The sequence below is a fragment of the Leptodactylus fuscus genome, chromosome 2 (genome assembly GCF_031893055.1).
Source record: "Leptodactylus fuscus isolate aLepFus1 chromosome 2, aLepFus1.hap2, whole genome shotgun sequence".
Taxonomy (NCBI): Eukaryota; Metazoa; Chordata; class Amphibia; order Anura; family Leptodactylidae; genus Leptodactylus; species Leptodactylus fuscus.
In genome coordinates this window covers 241,034,682-241,053,490 of record NC_134266.1, presented here as the reverse complement: position 1 = coordinate 241,053,490, position 18,809 = coordinate 241,034,682, and the positions used below count along the sequence as shown (strand labels likewise).

Genomic DNA, 18,809 nt, shown 5'->3' with positions numbered 1-18,809 from the left:
TGCATATTGCACATTTTCTGTTAGTACAATAAACCTCATTTCAATCCTGAAATATTACTGTGTCCATCCGTTATTAGATATATCAAACTGAAATGGCTGTTGCAGACACCAAAATATTTAGAACAAAAAATGATTAAGATTAATAGGGGTGCCCAAACTTTTTCATAGGACTGTATGTGCATTTATTAATACAACAGATAAGTCTTGTTGCTATGGCACATACTATTCTAACTAAATGTAGGTCTCTAAGAGGACGTCTATTTAAAACGGTCCATAAAAACACCACAATACCCCGTATACAGCAACCATTCCCGGGACCACCACTTTCCCAGGCCTGGAGGATGTCACCGAACCCATAGGGTCTTAGAATCAGGTACTGAGAGTTTCTTGTCATGGATTTCCACTTTTGCTGCATGACCAATGTCTGGACTAGGACTGGTGGAGATGAGGTGTTCAGGAGTATACAGCGAGAGGGCCCGGGTATACGGATACATACCAGCTGTCTGCTGAGGCATGAAACCACCTACTCCTGTAAGGTTAATGACGGCCGCCTGCTGAGAAGTTAATGTCTGCTCCTGACTGTTAGGACCTTGCTCCATTCCCTAGGAAGAAGACAAGAACAAAGCAGAAGATCTGGGATCAGCTTGGAGTATATCAGAGATGTAAACATGTATACAGGACACATCTGGTAAGCAGGTCCTCCATCAGTAGGCCATGCATGTCCATAGAAAAAATGTCAGCTCAGAGATCACCGAATGATCAAAGGGGTTTCTGATAGTCCCATTCATCTCTATGGAGTGTGATAGTGTAGGCACAAAAAACTGACAGGGAATAGGGGCTTGGGATCTTTTGCTGACCTTTGGGACATCTCTATTTCTGAGGGCTAGGTAGGTTTTAAAGTAGGTGGGCCTAAAACAAGGGTCAGCAACCTTCGGGACCTCAGGTGCTGTGAATCTACAACTCCTAGTATGTTCCATTCACTTCTGTGGGAGTTCTGTGAGCCGCTGTGCATGCTGGGTGTTGCGGTCCCTGGCTCCAAATACCCCCAAAACAGAATTTTTGAGCCAAAGCCAGAAGGGAGAATAAATTATATATCCCATCCACATATTTCAGAAAAAAATCCTCAATGCTGGCGTTTTCCATATAGGTATAACGGGCAGAAAGTCTGCAGAAGAAAACTCTGCGGACATTCTGTGAAACGCTGTGGAAAAAAAAAAACATTGCGTTTCCGCTGCATTTTTTTTTTTTTTTTTTTTTACTGCGACTCACTATGTGGGGCCTTAGCCTGCAACAGTTCTACTTTGTGAAGATCTTCTGAAGGACTTGTATCTCCTGCACAATGGCAAGAGGGATAACAGTGGTATATGAGGATAATTTCAGGAGCCTGTCTGGTATTATTATATAGAGATATGGCTGGGCAATTAGCCAATATTCACAAAATCACGTCAGGATTGACAGTCGGTTTCGATTATTTTGGTTTGGCGCCCTTTGCGTCACCATACCAGGTACTGCTGTGGCCTAATCACAGGCCTCAGTATTCCCTAGCAGGCCTGAAGAGGACCAGGAGCAGCACCGGAGCCCAGGAGAGGTGAGTAACACGGATTTAAAGTAGAACAATAGTTCTGGTTCAGATGTATTCAGCTTAAACGAAACAGTCAGGCTTCATCTTGTAAGTTTCACCCAACACATATTGATAGCTGGAAAGAGGTGCATTTTGTGGGGTGTGGCCTAAATAATTACCCAATTAATCGCAATTTTAATTTCACCCAGCTCTATATGGATGCATTTCCAAAAGTACAATCTAGTAAATCAAAGTTTTACATTTTTTGTTTCTTTAATATGTATAAAGATTTAGTTTTGCGACTTAATGTCTAATGATATAAAAAGTAACAATTACAAGTGCAATTCTTCTTATTAATAAAATCTATTGGACCTGTGAGCGCCGTCCTGCCTTATTCCTCTGCTGTTTCCCCGGTTGACACAACTGGTGCCTTTGAGACGTGCTGCTCCCCATACCTGGTATCATATACACCTTAGTACGGAGTTGTGAACGCTGTCACAACCAAACCAGGTGAGAGGCCACCAGGTCTGATACATTCATTACAATTATCTAAAAAGGTGAATAGACTATCTACACTATAAAGTGTGCTCGGTGTTTTTCTATCTTTTACAATAAAAAGTAACAAGACTGACCAGCTATCTGCCTTGTGAACATGCACAAACAAGACAATGGTTTTCAGTTTACCAAGTAGCGTAGTCTATGGGACAACTTACTTTATCCTAAATCTACTGATTTTTGGAACACGTTGGCATGAAGCTGAATCCAACAATACCAACTAGTCATAGATTCAGACATGTTAATGATGAAATCAATGGTACACAAGACTCCATGTAGATTTTGGCACTGAATTTGAAACAGATTCCTCCTGATAACTCCCATAGAAATGAATGAGAGGCATAAAATGTCTCCTGGCAGTTGCAAATTTTTATGCAGACTTTGCATAAACGGAAAACTTCAGTTTCAAATTAGGAAAATTTCCTCTGTGTGAACTGCCCCTTACTATACAGTGTATTGATGGAAAAGTCAGACAGTTAAAGGTGGTTTTCTAGTAATAATTTTCCATCATCCATTGGGATAACTGGTTTGAGAGGAGTTCTGACCACAGGGCCCCCAACTATCAGGAGAATAAGGGCCATGATCTTGCCCTGTTAGGGCCCCTTCACATGGCGTAAGCGCACCGCTCATTTAGACACATATCCGAGCGCGGCGCTTCAAAACAGAGCCCATTGATTTCAAAGGGAAGCGCGTGTATATTGGCATATACGCGCGTTTCCCATTGAAATCAATGGTCTCTGTTTTGAAGCGCTGTTGCTCGGACACCTGTATACGTGTCTAAATAAGCGGCACGCTTACGCCATGTGAAGGGGCCCTTAAATGGAAGAGACGCAAAGCACAGTGCTGTGATATCTCCAGCAATCTCACAAAACTGCACATGTGCGACCACCAGTCCACTCCTTGGGATCAGAGGGATCCAATCTAGCAGTTATGTCCTCTCCAATGGGCAGGGGATAATTTTTTATTTTACTGGAATAGCCATTTAAAGAAATATTATAAATGTGTAAAATTCATGGTCTGCCTAAATTAATAAAATATAAATATATCTATAGTTTGTGTGTGTTCGTATTAAAGTTATATGGACAAAAGCTTGTAGTGGGGAAAGAGCAGTTTCTTACTCAAGATTTCATGACTGGTCAAGACTCTGTATCAAGGGTGAAGGGCTTCTTACCGTGGGTAACAGCCCCAGCTGGTCGCTCTGCTGGGGGCTGGAGGTGGTCGTCGGCTGGGACTGCTGGGGTGAATACTGGGACAGCTGCGGCTGTTGTTGTTGCATTGGATTGAATATAAGTGAAGCACCAGGAAGCTGTTTCAAAGACGATATCCAGATTCAGAAATGTGCAGAGAACTCCGTTACAGTAAGAGTTATAATAAGACTGAAGTCCTAACCAGCTGAAGTCATGTGAAATTGTTCTCATGAATAAGACCTTTACCATAAATGCTATATATTTTTATAATATATATAATTTTTTTATAAAAAAAAATTAATATTGGCTAGGGGTTAAATAACTGTGAAAGGTAAAATCCCCAAATAGCCAAAGAAAATAATATTTCCCCACCCCTCACTACAAAGAAAATAATATAATTGTTAAATAAGCTGTGAAATAAAAAACAAAAACAAAAAACCTTTATACTCATCCTGCTTATTATTCTTTGTGCCAATGCAATTCTATTCTAGAGGAGCACACCTTGGCTTTAGTGCGCATGCGCTGGTCCTCCGGCACTTGCACAGTAAAGCTGGGGTGTGCATCCTCGGCTTCACTGAAGAACTGCGCAGGTGCTTGAAGCATCAGAAAGGAGTCTGATGAGACTCCTCTCTAGATAAGGCTATGTTCACATCTGCGCCAGGATATGAATCTTCTTCATTCTGAGCATGCACAGAGAAGAATGAAGAGGGAAAAAACCAAAACATTCCCTCTCTGGTCTGTAAGGACCTGAGGATGGTTTAGTGTCCCAATTTGATCTGACAGGTTTCCCTTTACAATTCAGTGCTATAAAACTGACAATCTATCCTTAGGATGATAATGTAAAATTGATGGGGATTCAATCTGCTTGGCAGACACAGTAGTGGTGATGTCTAGTAGTACTGCGGTCAGGCTGTATAATCAATATCAGGCTAAGCAGAGATCACTCCGCACAGAGAACTAAATGATCTTGAAGTCTTTCTTTAATGACGACTCCTAGTATCTTTTTTTTGTCTTCTATTCTGAGCTTGTATGTTGTTTTTTCTTGTATTATTATTGGATTATCCATGATGCTGTAACACACTGAATTTCCCCATGGTGGGACTATTAAGGGATTATATTATCTTAGTATAGTTTACCACTGCCTTGCTTCATTCAAATGTAGTGGACAGAGTTCTGCGTGGTAAATAACACAGGGGACGCAGTGCTCAGTCAGGGGGCCAAGAGTTGGACCCACTGATCTAATATTGATGACCTACAGAGGGCCATCGATTTTAAAGTACCAAAATATCTCCTATCACTGAGTAACAATGGGCAACTAATATACTGTATAGTGCACCAATAGAAATCAAAGTGATATTTACATACATAGACATCACATGTACTACTTAGGGCGGGTTCACACCTGCGCCCAGTCTCCGCTTTGTGGGTTTCCATCTTCTGCCGACAGGAGACGGAAACCCGGCATTCAGTGTCCACCCATGAGCGTCTTCTGGTCTCCGCAACGAAACCATTTTATTGGCTGGTTAAAAGAAAACGGTTTCACCGTGGAGAGCAGAAGACACTCATGGGCGGACACTTTGCAAACCCATTCAAATGAATGGGCTTAAAAACTGACTGACTTCCGTCTCCTGTCTAGTTTCTCGGGCACAAGACGGAAACCTGAAATAGGAGACCAGGCGCAGGTGTGAACCCGTGCTTACAAGTAAAGTAAAATTGCAAGATTATTCTGGTAAAGTAATTTCAAATGTAAAATAAATGTACAAATATTTTCATAGGTAAAAAAAACAAAACAAAAACAAAAACCCCCACAGTCAGCCATCCAAGGCATTCGTTACCTGTAGCAGATTTAATGGTCTCAAGTTGGGATTGTTTTTTATACCAAATGGCGCACCTGTTGAAGAAAAGTTTGTTTAAAAATGCAGCAAAAGCTGACAAAAATGTAAAGCTTTCTCGTGTCATTCTAAACTACAAACTAGGATTGAAAGTAAAAAAAAATATTGACTAATATTTAGATTAAAATATTGATGGCTCAGAAAACCTCTTTGAGGCTGGGGCCCTAAGTGGTGTATACGTCATGGTTCGCCTGCTGCGGAAAAAAAACCACTTTTTTATAGTCACAGCGAAGTGGATGGGATTAGATAAAATCCTATCATCAATTTGTGTTAAAATATGCAGTTTTTATGTCAATTTGGAAATTGCAGCATGTCAATTATATCTACGGAAACGCCGTCAGTTTCCCTATAGGTATAACTGAAGCTGTCAAAAGCTCTGCAGGAAGAACTGTGATGCGTTGCCACTGCGGTTCTTCTAACAGGACACCACGTGGGGCCTTAGCCTAATATGGACTTCAGTAAAATGGCAATGGGTTAGAATTTTGTTCCGAGTTTACTGTCATATATAATCTTTAAAGGGATCCTATCAGTAAAACTCAATTTTTTTTCTGCTTACCACGTATGAACAGCCTTAAGAAAGGATATTCTTCTCCTTCCTTTAGATGTCTTCTATGCACTGCTGTTCGGTATATAATCCGGTTTTCGTCTGTATGCAAATGATTTCTCTTGCAGCACTGGGGGCGTCCCCAATGCTGCGAGAGTACTCTCCAGCGCCGCCATTATCTTCTTCAGGAACGGGTCTTCTTCGTGTCTTCTTCCGGCGGTAGCTTCAAACTTCTAGGCCTCGGGCAGCCGACTGTGCATGCCTGCCGGCCACAAGAAAATGGCCGCTTACAATATTGTGTAAGCGGACATTTTCTTGTGGCCGGCAGGCATGCGCAGTTAGTTTTGCCCTAGAAGTTTCAAGCCAACCCCCGGAAGAAGACGCGTCAAGATCCCGTTCCTGAAGAAGATGAAGGTGGCGCTGGAGAGTTCTCTTGCAGCTTTGGGAACTCCCCCAGTGCTGTTTGAGCACTGAGGCCCGCCCCCAGTGCTACAAGAGAACTCATTTGCATACAGATGGAAAACGGATTATATACCGAACGGCGGCACGTAGAAGACATCTAAAGGTAGGAGAAGAATAGCCTTTCTTAAGGCTATTCCTACATGGTAGAGAGAAAAAAATGAGTTTTAATGATAAGATCCCTTGAAAGAAAAAAAACAAAAAACTATTCCATAATGGGATTTTTGAATATTTTTCTCGTTTTTTCCCTCCTGAATTCTATTTTTTTTTTAAATGTAGTTGTAAAAGATTATTCTTTGAGGCTTATATAATCTATACTATCTTGGAGGGGCATAAAAATATAATCCTGCCATTGTACATCTTTTTTTATGCCTTTCACCATTGTCATGTTTTTGCAGGTTGTTACTGTGATACCAAATATATGTATGTTTTGTAACCTACTTAAAGTTTTGTATTGTTAATTGTACAGAATTACGCCGCATATTAATTAAAATAAAACAAAAACTAGAAAACAAAATTCAAAAACACAATCACATTTTTGTTGCTATAGTAATAATTTTTTAAAGCACAAAAATATCACCGAACCTCCACCAACAACTAAGTGATACTAACCTGCCTGAGAGGCAGACTGCATGGCAGCTGGCAATGTGCCTGGCATTGTACCTGGCACCAGGCCTCCTGATGGTAAAATGCCACTCAGATTTATCCCTGCAGGGGTTATGGCACCAGTACTACACCCCAGCATGGTATTTGTGCCACTCATCAATGCCTGTGGGCCACTGTGGAACAGGAAAGAAAGTGAATTAATTGCTACAGAATTCCAGATTTTTTTTTTTTTTTTAATATAGAGATGTGATTTATAATTTATAGTCTGGTTCTATGTGCTAGTAGTGGGCGTACTGGTGAAGGACCTTCTTATAGCGGACTAATCTAGTAGCCAATGCCATACACCGTGCCTATTATTCTGAAAGACATTCTCAGTGTATCAGCATTACGAGGCCAACTAGGTTCTTAAATTTTTCTGCAACCCTCACATTATCTTGGTACTATAAAACCCTTTGGCTACTAAAATACCTGGCTGTCTAGGCTTTGTTTTTTGTTTTTTTTTTAGCCTTACATAGCGGAGAAAAAAAAAAATATATTGTCTGAAATCTATAAAAATAAAACAAAAAAGCAAAAAAAAACAAAAAACCCAACTGTAATTCATGTAATTTTTTTTCTTTTTTTAAATATGAATTGACCATTTTTTTTAAAAAAAGTTAACCATAACACATATGTTCTATTCAATGACATTGGAGTCTTTTTTAATTGATAAATGTATAGTCATCCATTCGTTGATATTTCAACACTGCTTTGTATGGCCATCTTGGATCAAAATAAGAAATAAAAAAATAAAATAATAACTAACTAATAAAACAGTCATCTGATTTCTGGGTAGAACATATTTGTAATAAGGCGTCCAATGGAGCATGCCATAGTTTTTAATTATCCCACCGGAACCCCCCCATCCCCCCCCCCCAAAAAAAAACAAAAAAAAAAAAAACAAACCCACCAACCACGTGTTACCTTATGAAATCTAAGAGATATATTATATATATATATATATATATATATATATATATATATATATATATTACATTGATAAAAGGCAGATATACATATTTATTTCTGAACTGTATGGATTTTACCCTTATCTAATAAATAGCTACTTTGTCTTTTTAATATTTTTTTCTGATCTGTAAACTTCTTTTGTTCAATGAGATCAATACTGAATTCATTAGATCTAAATATATTTGTGTGTTTAGTCCTTATAGATTTACTACCAACAAATAATAAAAAAATTTTTTTCAGGAGTCTTCGGTAGTTCATACCTTTATTAATGGCTAACTAAAAATGATGACCTATTGCGAGCTAAAATGATCCCTTCATCAGGCTGGTATCCCGGAAGCTCGCAATAGGTCATCATTTATAGTTAGCCATTAATAAAGGTATCAACTACTGAAGATTCCTCAAAATTTTTTACATTTTTTTGTATATTTCATATCCACTGGCTAACACGGTACAAAGAGGTTTTTCCTTATACGAATAAATAGTAAAGAAGCAAAAGTAGCGTAAAGGAAAGCGAAGAGTAAAGAGGAAGACGAAAGCAGACTGAAGAGATCCGGGACGAGACAGATCAAGGCCTGGTGGACACGACCAGGGTGAAGGAACCAGAAAGCAGACATATAAGAGCAGGAGATGTAAATGAAATGCGAGGATAAAGGAAACACTATCAGGTAGAAGGAAAGCAAGGAAAGTGGCTTTTATTACGACAGGAAAGTAGTAATAGTCCTAAAAGTCTGAGACAATAAGACAAAGAGAGACAGCGTCAATTTTATTGATGGAAATGTATTGCTGCAAAACACACAACGTCAGTAAAGAGTGAAAGAAGTCAGTGAGGCGTTCTAAAGACGTGCACTTCATAACACCCCCCCGGAGTACTTAAATGCATTGGATGACATTATAAAACGGAAGGACCTGTGAAGCGATCGGGGGTATTACTGCTGATTCATGTGGGTCACTGGTTTCGGACCCCTGCTCAACTTCAATTGATAACCTCTTCTAAACATAGGTCATCAATTAGTAAATCCCCCCAAAAAACTCCTTAATAAAAATAATCACTTATCATCACCACTTATTTATATGCGCACATACAGAGTACTAGAGTGACTTTGAGGAGGAGGTGTCATCTCCTGACAAGTCTGTAATACTAGATACTCAGCCCCAAACATGTGCCATGTTATATACCACGGCAAAAGCTGACAGGGCACTGAATTCAGCACATTTGCAGTTTTGCTGTTAGATTCAGTACTGATATCCATGACAAAGGCCGTCCTTACAGTTCAGCACTGACCGTACCCCAAAGATCCTCTTCCACAGACTAGTACTGTGAAGAGTACAAGTTAAGTTTATGCTCTCTCCATTTTTCTTTTGCCCTCTGAAATCTGTACATGGATTCTTGCTTTGCATGAGAAGGCAGGACCATGTATAAAACAGATGAATTAAGAATGGAGAGGCAGGGTAAACACATATCTTTGGCATTAAACCTAGAACAGTGCTTCTGGTGTCATATGAAAGGGAAGAGTCTCATATGACAATAATATTTAAAGGTGACTTCCACCAGATAAAATTTCCATCTAAATCCATGTTTTGGAATGTTTCCCAGTCAGGTGCACCCTACTAACGTCACGAGATCCTACGCTGCGCTGTGTAACAACTACAGAAATATCACAGGTTAAAATGAGGCCACTTCTTAATGTATTGCACCTGTTGGTATAAGGAGGTGAGAGTTGACTGTAGAAGACAAAGTGTTCACACTACCGTTGATAAGGTCCATTGCTTTCATCCACCATAAGATGACATATTTGCTCATATCATAAATATAGTGAGTAAATTGCCTGTCAGTGATTTATACCATAGGATGACAGCAACGGACATTAACAATAGCAGAGTAATGGACACAGACGGAGCCCCCTCCTTGTGTGTGTTCACATTGAATATAATGTTATCAACGACTGAGGAGTTCTTAGTTGTTTTCTTCAGTTCAGCATTCAATGGGACAGAGGGGGCTCCGCCTACATCTGTCATGTAGCATCCTGTGATAGATGAGAGCAACGGACACTGACCAGATGTAAGGTGAATCCGCGCTTACACTATATTCAACAGTTTCCTAAGGGCAGTCATACATATTAGATTAAAGAGGACCTTTCACCATATCCGGGCACAGGCAGTGTTATATACTGCCAGAAAGCTGACAGTGCGCTGAATTCAGCGCACTGTCGGCTTTCCCGATCTGTGCCCGGTGTGAAGAGCTTACGGCCCGGTACCGTAGCTCTTCTATGGTCAGAAGGGCGTTTCTGACCATTAGCCAGGAACGTCCTTCTGCCTCGCGGCGCCAATCGCGCTGTGCTGTGGAGCCGGGAGGAACGCCCCCTCCCTCTGCTCACACAGCTTGTCCGTAGACGAGCATTATTCCTCCCCGCTCCACAGCTCAGCACAGCGCGATTGGCGCCGCGAGGCAGAAGGACGTTCCTGGCTAATGGTCAGAAACGCCCTTCTGACTGTAAAGCGCTACGGTACCGGGACCGATAGCGCTTTACACCGGGCACGGATCGGGAAAGCCGACAGTGCGCTGAATTCAGCGCACTGTCAGCTTTCTGGCAGTATATAACACTGCCTGTGCCCAGATATGGTGAAAGGTCCTCTTTAATGTTGGCCAAACCGACTGACCATCAAATGCATATGGGGCTCCCGACTCTTCCCCCAATGCTCCCTATGGACACCCCTACATACTAGGTTACCGATATTAGTAAATTGTATCTAGCTTCATAAAACATTAAAACCTGGTAGATTTATTGTTTTATGCAACAGAAACAAAAAAGGGGAGAACCAAAGTACAAATAACTTACCATCCAACTACATTGATGATATTAAGTCCTGCGGGGTTTGTCATTACTTGGGTGGAGGCTGTTCCAGTTGTCATAGATGTTACCATGGTGGACAGTGGAATGGTCATTACAGGTAACCCCTGACTCAGAGACATTTGCTGTTGAGCAAACGGTGCTATCAAAGTAGGCTGTGAATTAAAACTTGGATCTTGGGGTGTGGGGGTTACAGAAGGAGTGAGAGAAGCGGAGCTCGAAACATCGGGTGGGTGCGGTGTCGATGAAGGGGTGTTGGTTGGTGTAGGAGTAGATGGTTTGGGAGTTCCAGATCCTGCTCATTGAAAAAAATAAAAAAGCACTAGTACAAAAACACAGATGTCAAAAATGGAGAAATGAAATTATCTGAAAATTCTATACAGTGTTCTGCAATTACGTGTCTGGTGGGGAGAAAATATATCCTAAGATGTAGAATATTTCAGGTTTTGTTTTTGTCTTTTACGGTGTGTTTGGTTTTTTTTTTTTCCGTTTTTTTTTTTTTTTTTTATGTTGATGCTGAACAAAAAGACAGAAAACACTTTGTTAACCGGTTGCAAATGCTTCAAACCCATTTAATGGCAAAACAAATCATAGGAATATAATGTTGTGTTAGTAAAAGGCCACTTACTGGCAGCTGAAGCAAACATATTCAGTCTCCAAGGCAAAAATAAGTCACTCGTTGTTTTTGTTCAATTTTTTTTTTTTTTTTTTTAACGTGACATTATTTTTCAAAATTCCAAAATCATTTTCACACAATGCATGCAACTTCAAAAAAAAAAAAAAATCATAGATACAACCATAGAATCACTTCAATCCTATCATGTAAGCCAGTCTTGCCTGAAACACACAGCAATACAAACGCTTGGCTGACTTCAATGCAACCAAAATAAGAAAAAAAAATAAAAAATAAAATAATTATATTAAAGAGGACCTTTCACCTCCTGGGGCACATGTGGTGTAATACACTGCTAGAAAGCCGACTGTGCTGAATTCAGTGCACTATCGACTTTGATGTTCTGTGCCCCCCGGTGAAGAGCTATTGGTGCCGGTAATGTAGCTCTTCACTGTCAGAAGGGCGTTCCTGACAGTCAGTCAGGAACGCCCTTCCTCACAGTAGCATCTATTACGCTGTACTGTGAGAGTGGGGAGGAACGCCTCCCTCCCCTCCTAATAAGCAACGCCCCCTCTCACAGTACAGCGGTATAGACGCTGCTGTGAGGAAGGGCGTCCCTGACTGACTGTCACGAATGCCCTTCTGACAGTGAAGATCTATGGTACCGGCACTGATAGCTCTTCACCGGGGGGCACAGATCGGGAAAGCCGACAGTGCGCTGAATTCAGGTCACTATCGACTTTCCCGTTCTGTGCCCCCGGTGAAGAGCTATCAGTGCCGGTACCATAGATCTTCACTGTCAGAAGGGCGTTCGTGACAGTCAGTCAGGAACGCCCTTCCTCACAGCAGCATCTATTACGCTGTACTGTGAGAGTGGGGAGGAATGCCCCCCTCCCCTCCTGATAGTACTCATCCATAGATGAGTACTGGGGGTGGGGTAGGGGAGTTCCTCACTGCTCAGCGTCATGGCTGGGCGGTAAGCAACATCCCCTCTCACAGTACAGCGCTATAGACGCTGCTGTGAGGAAGGGCGTTCCTGACTGACTGTCAGAAACGCCCTTCTGACAGTGAAGAGCTGCAGTACCGGTACTGATAGCTCTTCAACGGGGGCACAGAACGGGAAAGCCGAATTCAGTGCACTGTTGGCTTTCTAGCGGTATATTACACCACATGTGCCCCAGGAAGTGAAAAGTCCACTTTAAAATGGCAATGACTTTTGGTCATTTTTGCACATGTCCAGCAGCTTTCATGCACTCGTATAATAATACTTTTGAGGCTATTTAAAATTATATATTAAAACATATTAAAAGTGATAGCGTTCAAAAAGTCATACTGAATGATGCTGCGCCACCTACGATGGATATATATATATATATAAAACAACAAAGCTGGAAAAGCTTAGTCCGAGATCTCTTTAAAAACAGCAGCATCTAAATATCAAATAGTCATACAAAAGGAGAAATGCCCGGTTTCCTTTCGTCACGTTGAATACCTGGTTTGCATTGCATTATTATTATATATTTTTTTTTTTTATTAAATGTAGATTGTGAGCCCCACATAGAGCTCACAATGTACATTTTTCCCTATCAGTATGTCTTTTTTTTTTTTTGGAATATGGGATGGAAATCCATGCAAACACGGGGAGAACATACAAACTCCTTGCAGATGTTTTTTTGCCCTTGGCGGGATTTGAACACCAGGACCCAGCGCTGCAAGGCTGCAGTGCTAACCACTGAGCCACCGTGTGGCCCCGTTATTATTTTTTTTTTAAGCATGAAAACACAAGTCATTCTAGCGTCATACTGTTATAAATACGTACACACAAAGGGTGCATACAGAAAAAGAAAAAAAAATAAATATATATATGTATATATATAAAACATAAGGACAATTACATTAAAACACAAGTACATACAGTTAACAAATTGCACATATTGCTAGAAATTCTACAAGGCTTTTACAAGCATTGGAGCGCACACAAGCACACACGTTGGCGTCACCAATCCATTAGAAAGAAGGGTTTAATCTTGAGGACCTCTACACCAAAGGCCTATGGAGATTTAATGGAGAATTTAGGTCGTGACTCACTTTGTGACGAGCCTGCCGGTGACATTGCGGCAGGGGAGAGCATGCTGACTTGGTTTAGGTCCACGGACTGTTTACGGGAGAGGCTGGGAGGTTTAGATGGTGGAGGAGTTGTGGATTTGAGGTGGCCACTTGACTGCTGGGGGCTAAAAACATTACCTGAAAATATGGAAGAATAGAATATGAGCGTTGGTTTTAGAATTGATTGCAATAAGCAATAATGCCCTATTTACATCTGTGTACGGGTTTCCGTTCGGGTGGGATCTCCCAAACAGAAACCTAATCTGCATAAAAAAGCGGTTACCTAAGGAAACCCGCAGACCCCATAGACTATAATGGCGTCCCTGTGGTTTCCGCACATAAAACGCAGAGGGAAAAGTGCTGCTTGTAGGACTTTTCTCTCCACATATTTCATGTGGATAGGCGAACGGAATGGCCCAAACCGCAAGTGGGAACTGGGCTTAAGGCTCGTATAGTCAGATCAGAGCAGTATTTTATTTGTAAAGTCTAGTTACACTCCATAGTATCATGGAGAGGGCAACCTAAGAGCCTGTATGGCTTTAGACCAGAAAGTGTGCTGATAGGTCAACCCTAGGGGGCAGCCTAGGTTCACTTCTGCACTGGAGGCTCAGTCCAAAGCCTCTGTAGCCTCTAATGCACTACGCCGTAAAATGACACCATGATGGAAATCCGATAGACCCCATTATAAATTTATGGGGTCTGTCGGGAGCCCGCTCATATTGGTCATTTCAAGGCTGTAGAGCTGGTAGGCCAAACCACTCCAACTCTATTTTTCCACAGCCCAATTCAGACTCCTGCTTCGACTAATGTTCCTAATGTAAAGAGCCAGTCATTGATTCCGATGAAAGTAAATATGTAATAAACTATACATCTAATTATACAATATATAATATTATGTACTTGTTTCCATATGGAAAAAGTTAATGCCAAAACAATTCAGTATGGCCAAATATGACAGAAATAGCAATTAATGTCGGGATAAACAAGATATTTTACAATAGCAATGTTTCACAATAGCATCTTTTTTCCAAGATGGCGCCGCATGAGTGGCTGCCTCGATACAGAGCTTCAAGCTGAGAGAAACTTTTATCTTTCCTTTTCACTCTTTTTGTCTGTATCTTCAAGAATCCTATACTCAAGCAACCTAGCACTATGAATTAACAACTATAAATCGGATGGAAGATCCTGTGGAGTATTTTTTTTTCCTTTTCTTTCTATTGTTAAAGCATGGACAAGACTCAAGACCTGATCAGCTGGAATTTCCTGTGTGGACATGTGCCTGTTATGAGCTAAGGACAGCATGGACACCATGAGGCAGACAAAGCATGGAGGAGAAACCTGCATGGAAGTGCGGACTTTCTTCTTAAAACCAGGAAGAAAGAAGTCTTTGCAGCAGCAAAGACTGGTGAGCAAGGGGCATTTATTATGCTTACTTATATAGCGCCATCATATTCCGTAGCGCTTTACAGATATTGACAGTCACTGTCCCATATAGGGCTCACAATCTACAGTCCCTATCAGTATGTCTTTGGTGTGTGGGAGGAAACCGGAGTGCCTGGAGGAAACCCACGCAAACACGGGGAGAACATACAAACTCCTTGCAGATGTTGTCCTTGGCAGGATTTGAACCAAGGACCCCAGCACTGCAAGGCTGCAGTGCTAACCACTGAGCCACTAGTCGTATACAATTATATACCAGAGCTAATGAAGACAATAGAGCAAGTGTGATAGGCCATTGATCAAAGTAAAAGGAAAAGATTTTTACCGGAAGAACTGCTGCCAGAATTGGAGGGCAGTTTGATAGGAGGCGGTCTGTGTTTCACACCTTTGCCCAACATTGAGGACTGGATAGAGCCGGTGATGCCATCCGTCTAAACAACAAAGATAGACATAAAAATGCTGTTTTTTCTTTACATATGACGGACATATCTAACACATAGCCTCGCCACATACCTCTATTTCCTTGCCTGGAGACAGAGGGTTTTGGCTGGACACCCCTCCTGCGTTGCAAGTCATCTTCACAAACCCTTTGGATTCATTTTTGAACAAATCCTGGTACTGACTGACAACCCTGTTAGGACACAAGTAGACATTTTATCTAACACCCATTATATTCCTGTATACATAAAGCTTATAGCACGATAAGTTATGTTTATTTATAGATGGAATCGAAATTTTTATTTTCATTAATCCTAAAGACAGACAATTGGTAATGAGAAATTATAAAGGCGCACTTACCGATCAATATCGATTTTGGATCCGATGAGAAATCTGAGAAGGTAAAAAAGAGCAGCAGTTATTGTCGTGAAAAAAGAAACATCTGAATACATAGAATAATACACGTCTATATGACATGAAAGATTGTGAGGTGGGGGAGTGTGGGGAGTGCGTTATCAGAAAACGTCTTTAGGATAGCTCATCAATATCCGATCAGTGGGGGTCAGATTTGGACATTTTTTAGTCCATGTAGAAATGAGCTGTTCCATGCACCAGAGCCGTCACCGTGGTTATCAGAGCACCCATTTTGTGGTCACCACCCAGAATCACCCATACGGATTGAAAATTAGCTACCTGGACTGCAAGACTAACACCAAAACGTAGCTTTGCTTTACCACAGTTCTCCCCTACAACAGCATATAAATGGTATAGAAGTTATTCTGGGGATGGCAAAACCATACAAATCTGAAAATTTTTTAACAAGGGTTTTGCTCAGCAAATGATATTAGTAAATTCTCTTTATGATAGGACATAAATAACAAATGGGCAAGGGTCTGACACCCAGGACCGCCACGATCAGCTGGTCGCACTGGCCGCTGCGTGTAGAATAAAGTTGGACGCAGATGTTATAGCTCTGTTCTCTGTGAGTTATTTCAGCTCAGCTCCCATTTACTTGTATAGAAGCTGCAGTAACACAGAGCAGCCACTACACAGAGAACAGCGCTGTTTCCAGGTTTTTTCTCCATATAGCGGTTCCAGACAACAGCTGATCATCCGGGGGTACTAGTTTTTGGAATCCCTCCAATTTGAAATCGATGACGTTTCCTAACGATAGCTCATCAATGTTATTTGCCCAGAAAAACCCTTTAAATGTTAATAAGTTCTTAGAAGATTAAGAATCCCATTTTTTAAGTCATTATCTATAGTAATAAAAAATCAGGCCAATAAACCTCATAATCAATCGACACTTCCTGTTCTGTAGAGATCACTTCTCAGCAGTCCTCTCATTATTAGCACAGGTACAATTACAATGAAAGATAAAATACACAAGGTACATTCTTCGGTAGCACAGGGATTACCAAGACAGGCGTACTATGTGCCAGTCTTGATAAATCTCCCTCAATGAATGCCATATTGCTTAACAACAGCTCAAGTAATATGGCAGCGCCCATAATCATGTACACAAAATAGAAGAAAAGGGGTTAGCCGGGGGGGGGGGGCAGAAATAATGAGTTCAGCTGTCTGGAGAGGTTTATCTCTACACAAAGCTGATTTATTAACAGTTTTTTTTATGGAGATAAAACCTGTGTTGAGACACTGCTACTCCTTAATTCTCATCTCCTTACAGCAGAGTCTTCTTCCTCCTCCACTCTCCATAGACACCATCTTTTGTGGTGTCTACTAGAGATGAGCGAGTAGTAATCGATCGAATAGGTATTCGAAATACTCGTATTTGGTCGAATACCATGCAGTAAACACAGTAAAAATTCGATTCCCCTCCCACCTTCCCTGGCACTTTTTTTTTTTTTACACCTATAACTGTGCAGGGGAGGTGGGACAGGAACTAGGACAATGTAGGCATTGAAAAAAAATGTGTACAGTAGAGATAAGCGAGCAGTGAAATATTTGAAAATTCGATTAGAGTAGACCTCAATATTCGACTATTCGATCGAATACCTACTTGCTCATCTCTATTGTCTACAGATGAGAACAATGAAGGATCGCAAAAAAGACTTTTTTAAAATAAAACATTAATAAAATACTAAAATATTAATACGGTACTTATTCCAACAAGTACTAATAATATATGAAAATAAATTGAAAGTTTAGGTACAGCTGAAGTTACAGAAGTAGCCAAATTCCATTTATAGAGAAGCTAATTCACTAGTGAGAACCAATATGGCCGCACTTCCTGAATTCAATTTTACAAGGTTGTTGCTGATTTTTTATTTTACTAATTTTACATCTTGGCTGGAATTGGTATATATGATTTACAATGGATTAAACTCACTGAGAATGAGGGTTGTGGAAAGCATCCTCTTCATCCAGCATAGAAGTCTGCATTTTACCAAAATACAAAGGATTGCCTACATTTTGGAAAATGGTTAACTTGGTCTTCTGAAAAGGAGTGCCGTTTTCACATTCGAAGATATACTCCTCTTTGGTTTCCTGTAAGAGGATAAAACAAGTCAATGGAAATGTCTTATAACAGTTACAGTAACTAAAAGTCGTCCAAAATCAAAGACAAGAAACAGCGCCACTCTTGTCTAAGGGTTGTGTACGGCATTGCAGTTGAGGTGTAGTACCTGGCATAACCCAATGAGAACAGACCATGGGGAGACTCATGACTATTCTTTTATATACAAGTCTTCGTCTCCTCTGCACCGGATTAAGATGTGTCATATTTATTCATTTGGTGCCCCTATCACTCTCTATTGCCCTCTAGGCTGTAGGCCAAACCACAGACTCGGACTCCTACTTTTTCCACAGCCTGACTCCAACCCCTTCCTGATGGTCATGTGAAGTCAAAAGCAGTAAAAATTTTCTAATTTATTAAAATGAAAGTAAATACATCTAATTTGTTATACAATACTAATAATTGTAGAAATAAGTAGAATTAACCATTTTATTTTGAAGTCGGAGGAAATTCTTTACTCCACCTAAAATTGGTCCTGACAGACTAAGGGTTGGTTCACATCTGCGTTTGATAATCCATTCGGGGAGTCCGCATGGGGACCCTCCGAATGCAATATCAAATGCAATTGCAAGCACTGTGCAGTAAAAGCACACAGACCCCATAGACTATAATGGGGTCTGTGTGCATGCCGCCCGATCTCTGCACAGAACATGCAGACAGGAAAGTAGTTCACAATCAAAATTCCTCTCTGCATGTTCTGTGCAGAGATCGCGCGGCAAGCACACGGACCCCATTATAGTCTATGGGGTGCATGTGCTTTTAATGCACAGCGCTTGCAAATGCGTTTGGTAGTCTGTTCAAGGGGTCCCCATGCGTACTCCCCGAACGGATTACCAAATGCAGATATGAACGAGGGGTCAGATTTTACAGCCCATTTCTGTTGTAGATTTCTATTAATTTATGCCCCATGACCCTCCTACAAAGCCCTATCCTCTGCCATAGATGACGCAGATCGGCAAAAAAGTTTGCACAAAAATGGGTTTGTGAAAAGATTTGCAGATTTTTTACATCAAAAAAT

At 40.9% G+C, this 18,809-nt stretch overlaps 2 protein-coding genes across 3 annotated transcripts in view; one reads left to right on the top strand and one right to left on the bottom strand.

Moving 5' to 3' along the window:
* Positions 1-18,809, top strand: part of RFXAP (regulatory factor X associated protein) — a 299,237-nt gene that overhangs the window by 110,869 nt on the left and 169,559 nt on the right. The window lies entirely within an intron of this gene.
* SUPT20H (SPT20 homolog, SAGA complex component) overlaps positions 1-18,809 on the bottom strand; it is a 59,481-nt gene that overhangs the window by 6,311 nt on the left and 34,361 nt on the right. For both annotated transcript variants that reach the window (XM_075265928.1, XM_075265929.1), the window contains exons 14-23: positions 17,606-17,763; positions 15,616-15,648; positions 15,331-15,448; positions 15,143-15,248; positions 13,360-13,515; positions 10,647-10,953; positions 6,811-6,977; positions 5,139-5,194; positions 3,288-3,422; positions 497-602 (exon numbers count right to left, since the gene is read on the bottom strand). In XM_075265928.1, the coding sequence (XP_075122029.1) occupies positions 497-602; positions 3,288-3,422; positions 5,139-5,194; positions 6,811-6,977; positions 10,647-10,953; positions 13,360-13,515; positions 15,143-15,248; positions 15,331-15,448; positions 15,616-15,648; positions 17,606-17,763 (1,342 nt within the window). The remainder of the gene's footprint in view (positions 1-496; positions 603-3,287; positions 3,423-5,138; positions 5,195-6,810; positions 6,978-10,646; positions 10,954-13,359; positions 13,516-15,142; positions 15,249-15,330; positions 15,449-15,615; positions 15,649-17,605; positions 17,764-18,809) is intronic.